The following is a 19,612-nucleotide window of genomic DNA, read 5'->3' as shown; positions in this document are numbered from 1 at the left end:
ACTTTTACTGATATATGTGCTTATCACTATGCTTGGTGTTGGGAATAAGAGCAAAGATGACAATCCCTGCATTCATAGATTTTTAATTTAGACCAGTCATTCCCAGACTGAGATTTCATTGACCAGTGACCTAAATAAATGAAGAAAATATTTATGGATAAGAAGACCATTTTAAGGTTACTAATTTTCCCCAAATTGATCTAAAATTCCACTGCAACTCTAATCAAAATCCCCAGGTTTTTAATGAAAATTGAGGCTAACTCTAAAATTTATGTGGAAAAGCTAAGATCCTAAAATAGCCAAGACATTCCTGAAAAAGAAGGCAAATGGACTGATTAACGTATAGATAAACTGACCAGTGGACAGAACAAAAAGTCCAGAAACAAACAACACATATATTAAAATTTGTCATATGATAGAGATGGCATTTCAGATCAGTAAGTAAATAAAAGACTACAAATAGGGGCTTCCCCGGTGGCGCAGTGGTTCAGAGTCCGCCTGCCAATGCAGGGGACATGGATTCGTGCCCCGGTCTGGGAAGATCCCACATGCTGCGGAGCGGCTGTGCCCGTGAGCCATGGCCGCTGAGCCGGGCGTCCGGAGCCTGGGCGCTTAAAAGGGAGAGACCAAAAAAAAAAAAAGCCCCAAAACCCAAAAAAAAAAAAAAAAAAAAAAAAGACTACAAATAAATGGTGCTAGGACAACCGGTTATTCATTTCAGAAACAAATGAAACTGCTTCTTTACTTCATTCCATACCCCAAAATGCAACAAATACCAAAGGCATAAGTTTAAAATATAAAGAGTACTAACTATTAAAAAGAAGAAAGGGTTGACAAATTAAAATTACAAACTTCTAGAATTAAAAGATACCATAAAGTTAAAAAAAAAAAAAATCCAGACTGGGAGAAGATACCAGCAACACATGTAACTGACAAAAAACTGGATCCAAAGAACACCAAAAAAATCTTAAAACCAATAAGGAAAATACAAACAGCCCAAAAGACATTTAAGAAAAAACAGGAATGGTCAATAAGCATATGAAAAAGAGGCTTAATCTCATTAGTAATGACGGAAATGCAAATTAAGCCCACCAGGAGATGGTACAAAAATGTTTAATTTCGACACTAAGTCATAGGATGGAGACCATCAGGACTTATGTACAGTGCAGTGTTCAAATACTTGGGAAAGTAGTTTGACACTCTCCAGTCAAGTTGAAGATTTAACTTGATTCCATGACTGGGCAATCCTATTTGTAGAAACTCTGTCATGTAGGCACCAGAAGATATGAATAAAAATGTTCTTTTTTTTAAAAAAAGGTAAGTCATACAAAGGTCTTGATAAGTAGGATAGATAAAGGGATATTTATCATATGTATCATATCTTTAAACAATTGAATACAAAAATGAAAGTGAAATACAGTGGCATGAAACAATATAGATGAACCTTTAAAACAATGTTAAATGAAGAAAAAAGTTGCAGAAGAACGTATATGATATGAATCTATTTTTATAAAACTCAAAAACTCAAAAATAATGCCAAGTTCTTGGATTGGAAGAATCAAATATTGTTAAAATGACCATACTACCAAAGGCAATCTGCAGATTCAATGCAATCCCTATCAAATTACCAATGGCATTTTTCACAGACCTAGGACAAATAATTTTAAAATTTGTATGGAAACACAAAAGACCCCAGATAGCCAAAACAATCTTGAGAAAGAAGAACGGAGCTGGAGGAATCAAGCTCCCTGACTTCAGACTACACTACAAAGCTACAGGAATCAAAACAGTATGGTACTGGCACAAAAACAGACACATAGATCAATGGAACAGGATAGAAAGCCCAGAAATAAACCCATGCACTTATGGTCAATTAATCTATGACATAGGAGGCAAGAATACACAATGGAGAAAAGACAGTCTTTTCATTAAGTGGTGCTGCGAAAACTGGACAGCTACATGTAAAAGAATGAAATTAAAACATTCTACATGTAAGTGATATCATATGATATTTGTCTTTGACTTACTTCACTCAGTATGACATATGTGGAATCTAAAAATATGGTATAAATTAACCTATTTACAAAACAGAAATAGAGTCACAGATGTAGAAAACAAACTTATGGTTACTAAGGGGAAAGGGTTGTGGAGAGGGATAAACTGGAAGACTGGGATTGACATACACACACTACTATATATAAAAGAAACTGAAACTAACACAACATTGTAAATCAATTGTACCCCAATAAAACTTAAAAAAAAAAAAAGAGACAACTAATAAGAACCTACTGCATAGCACAGGAAACTCTACTCAATACTCTGTAATGATCTATATGGCAACAGAATCTAAAAAATAGTGAATATATGTACATGTATAACTGATTCACTTTGCTGTACAGCAGAAACTAACACAACATTGTAAATCAACTAACTCTAATAAAAATTAATTTAAAAAATAAATAAAACATTCTCTAACACTATATGTTAAAAAAAAAACCTCAAAACGGATTAAAGACCTAAATGTAAGACTGGATCCTAGAGGAAAATATAGGCAGAACAGTCCTTGACATAAATCACAGCAATGTTTTTTTTGGATCCATCTCCTAGAGTAATGGAAATAAAAACAAAAATAAATAAATTAAACCTAGTTAAATTTAAAAGCTTTTGCACGGCAAAGGAAACCATCAGCAAAATGAAAAGACAACCTACAGAATGGGAGAAAATATTGCAAACAATGTGACCAACAAGAGATGAATTTCCAAAATAGACAAATAGCTCATACAGCTCAATATCAAAAAAACAAAAAATGGGCAGAAGATCTAAATAGACATTTCTCCAAAGAAGACATACAGATGGCCAACAGGCACATGAAAAAATGCTCAACATTGCTAACTATTATAGAAATGCAAATCAAAACTACAACGAGGTACCACCTCACACCAGTCAGAATGGCCATCATTAAAAAGTCTACAAATAACAAATGTTGGAGAGTGTGTGGAGAAAAGGGAACCCTCTTGCACTGTTGGTGGGAATGTAAATTTGTAGAGCCACTATGGAGAACAGTATGGAGGTTCCTTAAACAACCAAAAACAGACTTACCATATGATCCAGCAATCTCACTCCTGGGCCTATATCCTGAGAAAACTATAATTTGAAAAGATACATGCACCCCAATGTTCACTGCTGCACTATTTACAACAGCCAAGACATGGAAGCACCCTAAATGTCCATTGACAGATAAATGGATAAAGAAGATGTGGTAGATATATACAATGGAATATTACTCAGCCATAAAAAAGAATGAAATAATGCCATTCAAAGCAACATGGTTGGACCCAGTGATTATCATACTAAGTGAAGTAAGTCAGAGAAAGATAAATATCTTATGATATCACTTATATGTGGAATCTAAAAAATGATATAAATGAACTTATTTACAAAACAGAAATAGACTCACAGACATAGAAAACAAACTTATGGTTACCAAAAAGGAAAAGGGTAGGGGAGAGAGGATAAATTAGGAGCGTAGGATTAACAGATAAACACTACACTATATAAAACAGATAAACAACAAGGACCTACTGTATAGCACAAGGAACTATATTCAGTATCTTGTAATAACCTATAATGGAAAAGAATCTGAAAAAGAATATAAATCTACATACATACAAACACACAAACATATATATAACTGAATCACTCTGCTGTACACCTGAAACACAACATTGTAAATCAACTATACTTCAATAAAAAAAAGTGAAACTTATATTGTAATAAACTATTTTAAAAATTTTAAATAAATGATGCAATAAAAAAGAAAATAATAAGTACTCAAATTCAGGATAGTGGGGAAAAGAGAAGACAGAGTAAGGAAGAAATATATAAGTAAATGAAATGGTAATTAACGGTCAATTATTAAGAATTACTTAAGTTGGTAGTGGATTTGAGGGTGTTGATTTTATTTGTCCCCTTCATAGCTTACATATCTGTGACATTTTTATTTATACTTTTTATGTTAAAAATTATATAATAAATTATATTAAACCATAGTAACCATGGAAAACAAATCAATGGGATGGAATAGGAAGTCATAAAAATAGACTAGGATGGTTCTGTCTCCAGAATTGATAGAGTAGCTCCTATCAGATGGATTCATCTGCTCATAAAAATTATAAACGCTGGACAAAATATTGAAACTATTTGAAGGCACTGGAGAGTAAAAGCAGGCAGAAACTGAAGGAAAGTTGACACTTATCAAAAGTGCACTTCCGTTTTTAAGGCTTTTCAACTAAGAGTAGGACACATTAACAAAAAGGGTCCAAGCTACACTGGAAGCTAAAACTCGGAGAGACCCACAGTTTTACTGGATTGAAGGACCAGAGGGAAAAGATCTGAGCCACCACAGTAGCTGGAAAGTGAGAGGAAATTCACAGAAAGGAGAGAACCACAAATAAAATCAACACCCTCAAATCCACTACCAACTTAATCTTGGGAGAAAACCCCAAGATTATGTATATAAACTTTGCCCAACTCTCTGGCTGACCCGTGAACTACACATTGAAAGGTGTGGCCCATGTCCCCTACTGCCCCAAATCAGGTGTGGGTTGTGACTGCAATTTTCAATAAAGTCTTTTTTCAATAAAGTAAAGTAAGTGAAGCTGTGACTTTTAAGACCAGGTCATTAAGGCCACACAGATTCTCTTGTGCATGTGAAACTCACTTGGAGTCCTGAGCCACTCTGATGCCACAGCACTGGAATGGTCAAGACCGAGCTGAGCCCAGCCTTCCAGACACCCCACCACCTCCGGCAGAACAACTACCAACCGAGCCCCATGTGAAACAGAAGAATCACACAGCCAAATCCTGCCTGAATTCCTGACCCATAAAATTGTGAGATACAACAAAACGGTGATTGTCTTAAGCCATGCAATGCAGAAACAGATATAACCAGAACACCATTTATATACAGTTCTCAAAACTAAATAAGTGGCTTATGACAAATAAATAGCAGGCATACTTCTTCAATAATCAAATATATTATTACAATGATTTAAATTCCCCGAAAAATTAATTATATTAGTTTTTTTTTCCTTTATAGAGGAAGAAAAAAGTAGGATATATTTGTAATCTAAGCTACCTAACCAAACAGTAATGTAATATTGGGGGACATTATATATGCACCCATTATACAGTTAGACAGGAATTCTGAAGTTCAGTGAAATCGTGTAAGCTAAAGATTTTCCAAATTTCACACTATTCTTGAATGCTTATAACCCACTGGTAGTTTTCTGACTCAAAATGAAGACATTAAAACCAATGAGTCTCCTCCAGCCACTGCTGAAGAAAGCATTTCCTAAATGGAACGTTACTTTACACTCTTCTCCCTTACGGTAGACAAGTCCTTCCACTTTTCTACTAAAATCAACTTTGCAGATGGGAAAGCCAGGATCCTGAACTTGATTTACCACGTCAGAAGTGTTCTAAAAAGAAAACTTCCTCCTCTGAGAGCTTAATCCTATCTTCTACTCAGACCCAGCAGTTTCCTTCATGGAAGAAAGAATATGGGAATGGAAGCAGGTGCAGGGGAGGAGAGGGATGGAGAAGCCCATTTCAGCAACTTCCTGTGTAAACTGGCAAAAGGAACTTGAATAAGCATCCTGAACAGAAGCAAATGCCCTTAACCTAAGCCACAAAAGCTCAGCTCTATTTTAATTAGTTCCTTACACTTAGACTTTTGCGTCTCAAATTATGAAAAAGTTTTTTTGGATCCTAGCTGAATTTGTTGTAGCCCCCTGATTCAAGCACAAGGAAATGCCCCGGTACTAAACAAGTAAAATGTAAGAGCACACTCAACAAAACTAATGCCTCATAAATAAATTTCTCCACCCTTAAAATTTCAACGTAAGAGAAATAACGTTCTCCAGTTCACAGAGCAGTGAGAAGCTACAAGGCCAAGTCACACAATAAGCCACATTATTTAGGTCAAGAGTAAAATGATTAAAAGGGATGGAATGCTGGTGATAATATTCAATACCTTTCATTGCTAGCATGAGGCCTTTCAGCCTGCCTAAGACAGGAGCACTAAAGAGCAAATTATATTTAAGAAAAAATGCTGACAGCTCATCAATTGATTTTCAATGAAAATGCTAAAAAAATTAATAAAGAAGTTAAGCTGCTGAAATACAGTTTCACCAATTAGCTTAATGTCAGAGAATTCTAATTAGGCGTCTTGAGATTGCTATTTAGTGTTTAAGCCTTCAGAGTGCCAAATTCTCCTTTTCACACAAGCTGGTTGCAAAATTAAAGACATTAGGCAGCCTTAATTACATTATCAGAACAGCTGGGATTAGGCAATCTCTGAAGTCAAGACGGCATTCTTTTGTCACAGGGTGGAAATCCCTGGCTTTCCAGGGTGCCGGATTTTGGTGCCGTTCCATATCTCACCCATACAAAGCAAGCTGCATTAGAAACAAAAAAATTTGCAGATGAAGAATAGAGTAATGCTCAGCAAATAATGAACACATTACTGAAAAAGAAAAGGTAGGTGAAAAGATTAAGCCTGAAATCGGTAGGTTTTGCTAACACCTCTATTGGCGGCTGGCCGGCCAGCCCTCTGGTGGCAGTGAGACTAAGGGAAAGCTCTGTGAACCGGCTTGGCCAGTGGATACAGCTCTGTTATCTAAAGCTGAAGCACATTTATACTCCCTCATCCCACGGGGTGTGAAATTAGCAGATATTGTTTTTACACAGTTTTGCCAACACAATGTCTTTTATGTCTTTACATTGTTTATAAAGTGATGTTTTCTTGCACATGGGAACCCTCTTTTTAATTCTAATTTTTTAAGCAACAGGATAGTCTCTCCTCTCCCCTCTCAACTCCACTCCTTAGTCCTCCAAACACCCCACATTTTTTTTTTAAAGGACTCATTTAACAGCATGATTTCTTTTCCAAATAAAAAACTGTAAAAATTGGGATTGGTGGTGGTGGGGATTCGCACAATCCCCTGAACAGTGGTCAATCTGAAGGTGGCCAAAAACCCACCTGTTGGCATTAGCCACTAACCAGACAGAACTTCCCAAGTATTCCGGGCATTAATTTTTTCTCAAACCTAAAACTGCTCTAATTTTTCAATTCTAGTTTTTTACATTTTAGATGTGGTAATTAATATCTGCTGTTATCATTCCAGGCACCATCACTGTCATCTGGAATACTGTGTAGTCTCCTAACTGGTCCATTCCTGGTCTGTTCATCTCCAAATCAGATCTCTTAAACTGAAAATCAGATGGTGTCACTTCCCCGATTATGACTCTCTCGTGGTTTTCCACTGCATGCGAAATTAAATCCAAAACTCTTCCCATGGCCTATGATGCTAGTTCTACAATGTCCTCTTTCACCACCCCTAAACCTCACACTCCAGCCACAATGCTCCTTTTCCAGTTCCTCCAATACAGGCGCTGCCTGGGGATGTATGTTGCTTGTGCGGGTCTCTTGATGGAATGTAGTTCCTGAGGTTGTGTGAGACTGGCTTCTCCTCACTCAAGTCTCAGCTGGAATGTCTGAGGGCTCGGCTTAAAATATATGGCTTTTTCAAAGAGGTCTTTCCTGACCATCCAGAATAAAGTTAACACCCCTTCCCCCAACCAACATCCCAACTCTAGCTCTAATATTAATTAGTCTGTTTTTGGTTTGCCTTAAACACTTATGACCATCTAATATCACATTTATTTACTGTTTACTTGTTCCTTGTTTTTCTCCTCTACCAAAATGTACACTGTTGAGAGCAGGTGCCCTATCAAGTCTCATTCACTATTGTATCTCCAGTGTCTAGTACTTTATCTGGGGACAGAGAGATGAATATGAATGTAAGTGGTTCCTGCCCTCAATGAGTTTACAGTCTAAAGGGGGAAAGAAGCGAGCAGGTAGAGAATTGTACAGCAATTCAGCATGCAAATAAAGACCTAAACAACCGAGCTACTAACTACTCCTGGGGTTCACAGGTGGTTTCAAAGAATGATGAATGCGTAGGAGCCCCTCATGATGGGGAAGGAGAAGGGGAGATAAGGGAGGGGCAACTTAGGCAGAAGACATAACTCAAAGGATGAAAGAGCATCACACTGTTTGGAAAGGAGTGGCTCACCTTAGCATGAGATGAGGCTGGAAAGGTGCACAGGGGCAAGATCATCAAGGACCCTGACAAGCCTGCTAAACAGTCTACACCTGGGGACTTCCCTGGCGGTCCAGTGGTTAAGACTTCACCTTCCAGTGCAGGGGGTGCGGGATCGATCACTGGTTGGGGAGCTAAGATCCCACATGCCTCGGGGCCAAAGAAAAAAGAGTCTACACCTGGTTCTGTAGAGCAGTAAGACTGTGTTTATGAACTTCACAGAAGAGTTTCAGGGGAAGGGCAAACAGGCAGAGAAACAAGCCCTTATACCCCACCTCAACCAGAGAGGCTCAACTTTTATCTGTTTCAATATTGGGATTCTGAGTAAGACTTCATGCTTTAAAAATCTTGAAACTCACACCTGAAGCTCAGGCCTGCTGAGGGATGCTCCCGGGAAATGGACCTGTGCTTCACTGAATCTCACAGTAAATGCTCAGGAATGTGTTGGGATGGCTTTGCACCAGGTAAATAGGCAGGCACCTGGCCAGAGCCTCCAGAACAGACAGATAGGAGGGGCAGGTGAGAATCACAGAAAGCACATAAAAAGATTCAAACATACTAATGCTGTGTTCACTCTTGAGTTGGGACATGTGAATATCTGCTTTATTGAGTCTTAATACACAAACACACATACGTGTTATATATAGTCCTGTATACATGAAAATTTTCGTAACTAAAAAGCACAAAAGCAGGCATATGTCAAATTCTGTGGCAACACACACATTTAATGATTAAATCCCCACTAAGTAAGCAGACATAATGCTTTGAATATACGTTTCATACTAATGAGGACAAAATGTTCCTTTATGTGATTTCTTCTAAAACTGCAAAGCCTGACTCCAAACTTGCCCTTGACAAAGGACCCCAAAGGAGGCCAGAAAACTTAGCATAAATTCACACAGGCCTGAATGTCCACAGCCATGAGCTTCCAACAGTAAAACTTTAAAAAGCCAGTTAATAAAGATATTTGTATATGCATAGGGTGTCTCTGGAAGGATAGAGGAGATGAAGGGAAAAGTAACCATTACTGGAGGGAGGAACTGAGAACTGGGTCAGGTGAAAGGGTGGGGGGGGGTCAGAGTGGGAGAAAGACTCATTTTCACTGTAAACTTCCTTGTAATTGTTTTAAAGTCTTTTTACTGTGCTAATATGTTATGTTAAATGTTTTTTGTTAAATGTTAAATGTTTTAAAAACATTTTTACTGTGTATTATTAGTTTTATTTTAATATCTGCTGCTTTTATAATGTTTACGGTTACATTATTTTTTAATCATAACATTGTTCTTTAAAAATTAAAAATACTTGCTTAAATTGGTAAGACAAATAACCACAAGAATGGGGGAAGGAACATCTTACAGTCCAGCTATGGTTGAAAGAACTATACAGAATGTTTCAGCTGTCTGCTGCAAGGAGACAGGATTCAGAGGTTTACAGCCAAGTTAAATGCCTTAAAACAAACAAAAAACAAACATTCTTCAGAGGAATAAAAGAGAATCCCGAGTCTCTACCATTCATCATCCACAATGTCCATCAGGATACAATCCAAGATTGTTACACACATGAAGAAAAAGGAGAACATGACCCATACTCAAGAGAAAATTTAATCAAGAAATTGACCTGGAGATGATTGATATGTTGGAATTAGACCAGAATTCTAAAACAGCTGTTAAAGTTCAAGGGTGTAAATGAAAATATGGTTGTGATGAATGAACAAACAAGAAATCTCAGTAGAGAAAATATACCCAAATGAAATTTCTACAACTGAAAAATACAATATCTAATCTAAGAAATTAACTGGATGAGTGTAATAGCATATTAGAGACAACATAAGAAAAAGTAAGGGAACCTGAAAATAGATCAGTAGAAATTATCCAATCTGAAAAAGAGAGTAAAATTGAAAAAAAAATCAACAGAGCCGTAATACCAAAGGGCCTAACAATATAGTGAGTCAGAAGGAGACGAGAGAATAGTACAAAAAAGATATTTAAAGAAATAAAGACTAAAAATGTCTCAAATTTGATTAGATATAAATTTACAGACTTAAGAACTTAGTGAGCCCTAAGTAGGATATTAACAGAGACCACCACACCAAGGCACTTTTTTAAAACCAAAGATAGGGACTTCCCTGGTGGCACAGTGGATAAGACTCTGCACTCCCAGTGCAGAGGGCCTGGGTTCAATCCCTGGTCAAGGAACTAGATCCCACACGCATGCTGCAACTAAGAGTTTGCATGCCACAAGTAAGGAGCCCACCTGCTGCAAACAAGGAGCCCACGTGCTGCAACTAAGGAGCTGGCAAACTGCAACTAAAGAGCCCTGGAGCCACAACTAAGGAGCCTGCCCGCCGCAACTAAGACCCACCACAACTGAGACCCAGTGCAACCGGCCAACCAACCAACTAAATAAATAAAAGAGAGAAAATATCAAAAGCAGCCAGGTCTATATTCTAGCTGTTTGATTTAAAGGTTCTGATTTAAATGCTGAAACATGAAGTTTCAAAGTTTTAGACACCTGTTACCCAGTTGAAGGGGATACATACTCTCAAAACAAGATAAAATTTATCAGGCTAAGACTGAAAATGAGATAAAAGATGCCCTCATTAACCTACTTCTACTACATCACCAAAAAAGTTAGGGGATTGTTTACTTATTTATTGTCTATCTTTCTCACTAGACTATATGGACTAAGAGAAAAGGGACCTTTGTCTGTCTTATTTTCCCTGTATACCAGTTTCTAGAACTATGCCTGGCACACGATAGGAGTTTAATAAATATTTGTTAACTGAATAAATGATATTACTTAAAGCCATACATCATGTCCTACATTAAACAGAATGAGGGTAAACATCTCAAAAAAAGATATAATATAGGTAACACTATTAACATATTTAAAGAACTAAGAGTTTTCATAGCAATTGTTAAGTCAGAGATAGTAAGTCATGTGTGAATGTTTATACTCCAAATATACAAAACCTATATTCCATTCAACCATCTCTTCCTCCTATCTAAAATGAACACTAAATTAATTTTTATTGAGGAAAATAAAATAAGATTCCTGACATAAAATAATTAAATCACCTGTCCTGCCAACTCCAATCGCTTGTTACCATAATAATCTCTGTCGTCAACTTTATTATCTCCTTGGGCCAGAATTACTCTTCGCACCATCACTGCGGTATAGATACATTTGGCTCGGAAATTGAATTCTTTAACCTGTAATTCAGAAATCACAGAAAATTTCTGAGACAATGCACATTAAAATTTAAGGTGCCTCAAGAAAACAGTCAATGTTATCATATTTAAATAAGAAAATAATGAACTGTTTTGATTCTCCCCATTCAAAGAAATTCAACTAGTCTATAAACTTCCTGAGAGCTGAGATGATGACTTTTCATCTTTGTACTCAATACCTATGGTAACTTTTCTTCAAAGATGACCACCATCAACTCCTTCCCTCCCTATATGTTTTATGCCATTCCTTCATTAAGAGGTGGAGTCCATCACCCACTCTGGGTTGGCCTGTAAACTAGAAGTTTCCACTTCCTTTTTCTTAAAGTCCTGAAGTACCATGTGAGAAGTCTAGGAAATTTTGTTGGGGAGAAAAGGGCCACTTGGAAAAGCAATGAGGAGCCAGAGATATGAGTGAAGACGCATCTTGGATGTCCACCCCAGTCGAGCCTTTGGATGACTCCATCCTCAGCTGCTGTCTGTCTGCAACTTCATGAGACCCAAACTGAGAACCTCCTTCCCCACCACCGAGCCCAGTCAAACCAGAGAACCATGAGAGAGAGCAAAAAACTGTTATCTCAAGCCATTAAATTTTGGAAATGTTTGTTATGCAGCAATAAATAACTCTACAACTGAAATCTACATAAACAAATCTGGCCCAATCAGTAAGTTAAATCAGAACTGGTTAAATCATTGCACTGGTTTGTTTGGGGAGACAAAAACCTTAGGTAACTAGGTAAATTCTTTCTCTACAACCTAAACGATGAGTTCTGAGAGTATGGACTAAGCTTCTGCCAATTCTAAGGAACATTTTATAGGCTTGACTATAGAAAATTCATATTATAAAATTTCTGTTTTACTTTCCTTAATCATTGAGTAAGATCCCAATGATATCCTATTAAGTTTATCACTGACAGATTAAAGAACAGCAACCAGTCTCCTTCACACATTCTTCTGTTGCTGCTAAGGAATTACACTAAATGATACAGGATGTTAGAAATTCTGTATATGTTTCCAAAAGTTCATTCTCCTTCAAAGGAAGTTTCACGTCTTCATTAGGTCAATTTATCCCCTTTCTGTTACTGAGAACTTTAGAATGTGTTAAGAGAAATGTGTTAATTTTGGAATCTGGTAAGAGAAAAAGCAGCCCTAAAAGCTATTGTGTCATCTTGTACTCACAAAACAATTACATCAATAAGAAAGGTTGGAATAAATCTAGATCTTCAAAAAGAAAAGTCTCTGGTCCATCCTCAAACAAACAAATAAACAAACAAAAAAACCCTATAACCCTAACACCAACTACCACAACACTGAGCAGAAGAACCCAGTCTTTGAGTAGCTATAAGTAATTTACATTTGCAGTTGGTATTTACAAACTGTATGGTCCTCCATTCAGATACATCTAATTTATTTCTTTTTTCTGATTTTAATGTGGTGAGTTACATTGAACATGTAACTCTTCTAGTTGTATTTACTTTCCTTGTTAATGAAAAAAATGAAGCAAATTTTCATTAACCAAATTTTCAACTTTTAACAAAGTCCGAATCACGTGTTTATTTTGCATAAATAGTGGGAGACTCTCTCAAGACATTTATAAGTAGAAATAAATATGGATATTTACAGCAGATGCCCCACTGCACTTTAAAAGGCACTTGAACATTAACTCATTTTGCCGTTCCCCCCTTTTTAAACTACTATATGCTGAAAAGTAAACCTTAGGTCTAAATTGAAAAAATAAGTTAATACTGAGCCCATTTTTCCTACTGATATGGAGAGTGGGAATCCTTTAATCTAGTAGCTGACATCACTTTTTGGTAGAATGCCAATAATAGTTCCGTTATCCCTTTGTGAACTATCTGAAAGAGGGAGAGAAAAAAGACCTACCAAATGAGCTTGGAACACTGAAACAGAATTGTTATCGCCAAAACTCTGGAGTCCTTTTAATATTATCTTGGAGGAAAAAAGAGGTCTTAGGCATCTTGGGGAAACCCTTAGAGCAGTGGTTTCAAATTTTAGTGTGCATCATAATTACTGCAGGGCCTGTTAGAACAGATTGCTGGGCCCCACTCCCAGAGTGTCTGACTCAGTATGTCTATGGTAGAGTCCAAGAACTTCTGGCAAGTTCCCAGGTGATGCTGACTCTACTACGTAGTTTGAAAAACTCTCACTTCCAAGGAACTGAGAGGCTGGGCTTCGGAGCCAAAGCCTCAAGTACAAGTGTAGGGACTGCTGAGCATCCTGCCTATCTCTCCCCCTCTATGAAGATACATCTGAACCAGTGCTTTCTACATTTTAGTCATTCAAGTACCACCATCATGATTATTGTCATATCTCTGTAACACTTAAAGTCCTAATTATTTAATATTTTTGGTCAACTTTAAACAACTCATTTTTAAGTAAGCTTCATCTATACAATAATACCATAAAATCCTAAATATCACAGAAATGGATTTAATGTGCTAGTTGTATTTTTTCTAATAAGTACATAATTATTTAAAGAAAAATGTCCTTATATAATCTAAAATCACCTCTAACAGTATTCTTAGGTAAATACCGTCCTAAACCATTCTGGAAAATGAAGGTCTTTTCTTGGTTTATCTATCCTGACTTTACTCCTCACTGGATCATATATAACAAAACTTCTTTTTTTAAAAAATGTATTTATTTTATTTATTTATTTTTGGCTGCGTTGGGTCTTCGTTGCTGCGCAGGGGCTTTCTCTAGTTGCAGCGAGCAGGGGCTACTCTTCATTGCGGTGCACAGGCTTCTCATTGCGGTGGCTTCTCTTGTTGCGGAGCATAGGCTCTAGGCACACAGGCTTCAGTAGTTGTAGCACGCGGGCTCAGTAGTTGTGGCTCACGGGCTTAGTTGCTCCATGGCATGTGGGATTTTCCCAGACCAGGGCTCGAACCCATGTCCCGTGTTACGAGGTGGATTCTTAACCACTGTGCCACCAGGGAAGCCCTAACAAAACTATAGAAACGGTAGCTTAGGCCCACTGCAACCACACACAAGTACCAATGTTCAGCTTTATCAATTTACATAAATAAATTTTGGTATAGCCAGCATTCTATCAGCTAAGGCTTCTTTAACCAAAAGGTCTCCTCAGCTGTTGTACAAAGCTAAGTGAGGCCCCAATGGAGACGTGACGGCCATGTCTGGGAGCCAGCAAACCATGGAGCTTTATGTGCACCCTATCACTGAATTGGCACAATGGTATTAGTTTCATTGTTCAGATGAGAAAACTGAAGCTTAGAAAAGTTAAGATTTGCCCAAAGTAAATCAGCTAGGAAGTTAAGAAACCCAGTTTGAACCCTTGTCTCTCTGGCTCTGAAGCCCTTGTTATTTCCACTACTCATTTTTGCGTTTTTTTTTTTTTGCAGTACGCGGGCCTCTCACTGTTGTGGCCTCTCCCGTTGCAGAACACAGGCTCTGGATGCGCAGGCTCAGCGGCCATGGCTCACGGGCACAGCCACTCCGCGGCATGTGGGATCTTCCCGGACCGGGGCACGAACCCGTGTCCCCTGCATTGGCAGGCAGACTCTCAACCACTGCGCCACCAGGGAAGCCCATAAACTGTTTTTCTAATCACCTAAAATTCAGTTCAGACACAGCTTTAACATTAAGAGTTTTCTAATTCTTTGAATTAGATCAAGGATAAACATAAATGAGTGGCAGCCAAAGGGCAGAATCAGAGACCCATATTATTTGGCTAAGAAGGTGTTTCAAAATAAGAAAACAATCATTAAGATTCAGTTTAGGTGGTCACTGTTCACTTCTGCAGTTCCTTCAACTTTCATTTATTTTTAATCAGCCCCTGAATGTAGTGTCTGCAATCCCTGAATTAGATCATAGTGCATAATACACATGCTAATTCATCAAAAACCAGACTGTTTGGTTAACAAGATAGTCTGACTAACAAATAATTTTATAACTTAGAAAGAGTAGCATATATATTAAATGGGAGTGGGGGAAGAACGACTCTTGCCAACATGGCTGATCTCTGTTTAATTTAAAAAAATAAATATTAAGGGTCAGAAGATGGGATTCTAGCTCTCTCTCTCTCTGACAACTAACCAGCTGGATGACAAGGTAAATCATCTAGCTTTGCCAGACCTGGGCATCTTCACTGTAAGTGAAGGAGGCTGGACAATGTGAACTCTAAAATTCAAGGTCTAGCAGATAAGCCCATCCAATATTTTAATAAGTATCTATGGTAGTGATGGTAACATAACATTGAGAATGTACCTAATGCCTCAGAAATGTACATATAAAAATGGTAAATTTTGGGGACTTCCCAGGTGGCGCAGTGGTTAAGAATCCACCTCGTAATGCAGAGGACACGAGTTTGAGCCCTGGTCCAGGAAGATCCCAGCCCGTGTGCCATAACTACTGAGCCTGCGCTCTAGAGCCCATGAGCCACAACTACTGAGCCCATGTGCCACAACTACTGAGCCCATGTGCCACAACTACTGAAGCCCATGCACCTAGAGCTCGTGCTCCGCAACAAGAGAAGCCACGACAATGAGTAAGCCCGTGCACCACAACGAAGAGTAGCCCCCGCTCGCCACAACTAGAGGAAGCCTGCACGCAGAAACAAAGACCCAACACAGCCAAAAATAAATACATAAATAAAAAAATTTTTTAAAAAATAGGTAAATTTTATGTTATGTATATTTTACAATTTAAAAAAAAGTATCCATATGGGCAAGGCACTGTAAGCTCGTTTTAAGTTATTTAAAAATATCTAAGACACCATCCCTGTCCTTCAAAAGGAGAAATCTAGTAGCAGTGCTACTATATACATGAATATAAAAAAACTGTAATTTTGGATTGAAAGAAGAACCAAGAGAGAGTAAACATGATGATGATACAATACAGCTAACATTCTCTAAGTACAAATAAACTATTGATAATGGAAGACTATTTCCAGCGCAGTCCACTGGAGAGTCCTCTTTAGGATTCTCTCTTTTCTTAAGGAGCTATACTTTAATTAATGTAAACTTGCATTCAAAATTCTTTAACAGAAATGCACGGACCCCACAATGATCATTATTCAGTTGCAAAGGGGTTACTCACTGGTACATGGGTCAGAATGGTAGAAGCCAGGAGCTCTCTTGCTTCTTCTATTTTGGTTTTCTTTGGTCCACCTCCCCACATCCTTTGCCTTCTTACTTTGTTCCCTATATATTTTAAAGCCTGGAAAAGACAGAATATATTTATAATAATGTTTGAATGACATCATCAGAGAGAATTTGTTAAACTACCCATACATGACACTATTAAGCAAAACAGACAAGGATCCTGGTTATAGAGAAAGCTGGATTGGTCCTAGTCAAAAATCAACATTTGTCATAAACCAATGACAAAGAAGCATTTACATGCTATTTAATATACTGGTTCCCTTTTTATTTTATAATTTGTTTTCTTACTATAAAATTGATACATGATCATTGTAGGAAATTTAGAAAATACAGAGGAAATAGATGTATCAGCCGTCAATCTTCCTCCCAGAGAGCACCACAGTCTATAGTTAATGCTTTGGAGTAGTAGTTTTTCCCCTCAAGAAGGAATTACACCATGTATGACCTCTATCCTGAAATTAACAAAGCACTGCTGAAAGAAAACAAAACCTAAATAAATTGAGGGTTATGCCATTTTCATGGACTGGAACATATAATAGTGTTAAGATGGCTTACTATTAAAATTCTCTCCAAACTGACCAAGAGATATATCATAATTGCTAATTATACTCCTGGCAGGCTTTTTAAAAAACAAAAATTGATTGATTCCAAAATATATATGGAAATGAAAAAGAACAGCCGAAACAATCCTGAAAAAGTCAGATTTCAACTATAAAGCTATAGTAATCAAGACAGTGTGATGTGAGGTTAAGGACAAACGGAAATAAACCAACTTTTATAGTCAATTGATTTTTGACAAAAGTGCCAAAGCAATTCAATGGGCGAAGGAAAGTCTTTTCAATAAATGATGTCAAAACAACTAAATACCCATAAAGTAAAAAATTAACCTTGACCCTTATTTCACACCAAATAGAAAATTAGTTTAAGATGGATTTTAGACATAAACATAAAAAGTAAAACGATAATGCTTCCAGAATAAAACACAGGAGAATATGTTACTGCTCTTGGGGTAGGCAAAGATTTCTTTAAATGGAAATCAATAACCATTAAAAAAAACAAATAAAAACACCCTATTGATAATCAGATTTTATCAAAATTAAAAACTGTTCATCACAGTTAAGATAATGAATAGGGAAGTAATGGGCTGGGAGAAAATGCCTGCAATACATAAACCTGACAAGGGATTTTTATCCAGGATATATGTATATATTTTTTTAATTTTAATTTTATATTTATATTTTTTAAAGAGGACTCTGAAATTCAATAATAAAAAGGCAACTCAATAAGGAAAACGAGCGAAAGATTTGGACAGACACCTCACACAGGAAGTCAATAAGCACATGAAAAAGTGTTCAACATCCTTAGTCATCTGGAAAATGCATGATTAAAACCACAATGAGATACCACCAAACACCCACTAGAATAGCTAAAGTTAAAAAGACTGACAACACTGAACGTTGGTGAGGATGTGAAGCAATCAGAACTCTCAGACACAGCTGGGGGGACTGCAAAACGGTACCATCACTTTGGAAAAAGATCTGGCAGTTCCAACTTTATAAAAGTTACATACACAACTGCTTTTTGATCCAGCAATTCTACGCCTAGGTATTTATCCAAGAGAAATGCCAAACTGTTCAGGCAGAGACTTGTACACAAACGTTTACGGCAGTTTTATTCATAACAGGAAAAGAGTGAAACAAACCAAACGTCCATCAACAGGAAAAGATAACAAACTGTGGTAATATTCATACAATGGAACACTACTCAGCAATAAAAAGGAACATGGGAATTCCCTGGTGGTCCAGCGGTTAGGACTCTGTGCTTTCACTGCAGGGGTGCAGGTTCAATCCCTAGTTGGGGAACTAAGAACCTGCAAGCTGCGCAGTGTGGCCAAATTAAAAAAAAAAAAGACAAAAAAAAAAATAAACCACACAGAAAACAAAAAAAACAATAAAAAGGAACAGACCACATGGATAGATGACATAAAGAGGAACAACTTGGCTGAATCTAAGACAATACGCTCAACAAAAAAAGCTGGACACCAAGAAGTTTACACTGCATAATTCCATATATAAAATTCTAGAACAGGCAAAACTAATCTACAGTGAAGAAATAAGATCAGTGGGGGAAGAAGATAACAGAAGTGAAAACTAACTAGGAGGGCACGAGGGAACTTTCTGGGGTAATGGAAATATTCTGTATCTTATAAAAATTATACAATTAAGATTTGTACTTATCAGTGTATATACATTTTACCTAAAAAATGAAATATTAAAAACTAATCAAGTAATAGGTGAGGAGGAGGTAGAGATCTAGATGAAACAAGAAGGGCAAAGTGTTTTTAATTGTTGAAGCTGGGTGATAGGCACATGGGGTTCATAATACTATTCCGTATACTTTGTATATGTTGAAATTTTCCACCAAAAAAAGTTTGAAAAGAAGAGGATAATGTGGTTCTTATTATTTTGTAAAGGCAATGAATGCATTTTTTTTTTAAACTGGTTTTCAGTTAGAAGAAAGGGATGATTCTTTATCCTGGAATTCCTGTCCCCAGTTACCTGCCTGGGAAATTTCTTCTCCATGCTGCAAAACCTAGATCGGGTATCACTTCCTCTTTGAAGCCTTTCCTAACCACACTCCTTTCTCTGTGCTATTTTAATTTCTTATGTATAAAGAATTGAGTACTTCCATTCATGTTCAGATCACACTATATTTTAATTGTCTATTTACCTGCATGGCTCTCTTACTAGATGACATGTCATCTTCTTCCTCGATTCCTAACAACTAAAATAGTGCCTAGAACTAAATGGAACTCCTCTGTTAAGACTGGACATCAAATCTAGGAATCTTCCCTGGTTAAAAAAAAAGGTCATTTAGAGTGTAAGATAAACTTAAGACCTTTAAAACACAAGCTGCGGGTAACCTAGCAGTAAGTAGTAACTAAGTAACTGACTGAGGCAAGTCAGCAGTTGGTGGGAACCACGAATAGACAGGCACTTCAGTTTTCCCTAAACTGAGCTTTCTTCATTAAATTTTGGTCTTCTAGGGCTTCCCTGGTGGCTCAGTGGTTGAGAGT

At 37.2% G+C, this 19,612-nt stretch overlaps 1 protein-coding gene across 3 annotated transcripts in view; it reads right to left on the bottom strand.

Annotated features, from left to right (window-relative positions):
- Positions 1–19,612, bottom strand: part of POLR3B (RNA polymerase III subunit B) — a 115,929-nt gene that overhangs the window by 64,817 nt on the left and 31,500 nt on the right. For all 3 annotated transcript variants that reach the window (XM_027107434.1, XM_027107435.1, XM_027107436.1), the window contains exons 11-12: positions 16,472–16,591; positions 11,243–11,377 (exon numbers count right to left, since the gene is read on the bottom strand). In XM_027107434.1, coding sequence (XP_026963235.1) covers positions 11,243–11,377; positions 16,472–16,591 — 255 coding nt within the window. The remainder of the gene's footprint in view (positions 1–11,242; positions 11,378–16,471; positions 16,592–19,612) is intronic.

The sequence above is a fragment of the Aethalodelphis obliquidens genome, unplaced genomic scaffold, assembly GCF_003676395.1.
Source record: "Aethalodelphis obliquidens isolate GAN/ISIS:26980383/991018 unplaced genomic scaffold, ASM367639v1 scaffold8, whole genome shotgun sequence".
NCBI lineage: Eukaryota > Metazoa > Chordata > Mammalia > Artiodactyla > Delphinidae > Aethalodelphis > Aethalodelphis obliquidens.
Note: the sequence above shows the minus strand (reverse complement) of the source record. Positions and strands in the feature narration are given on the sequence as shown.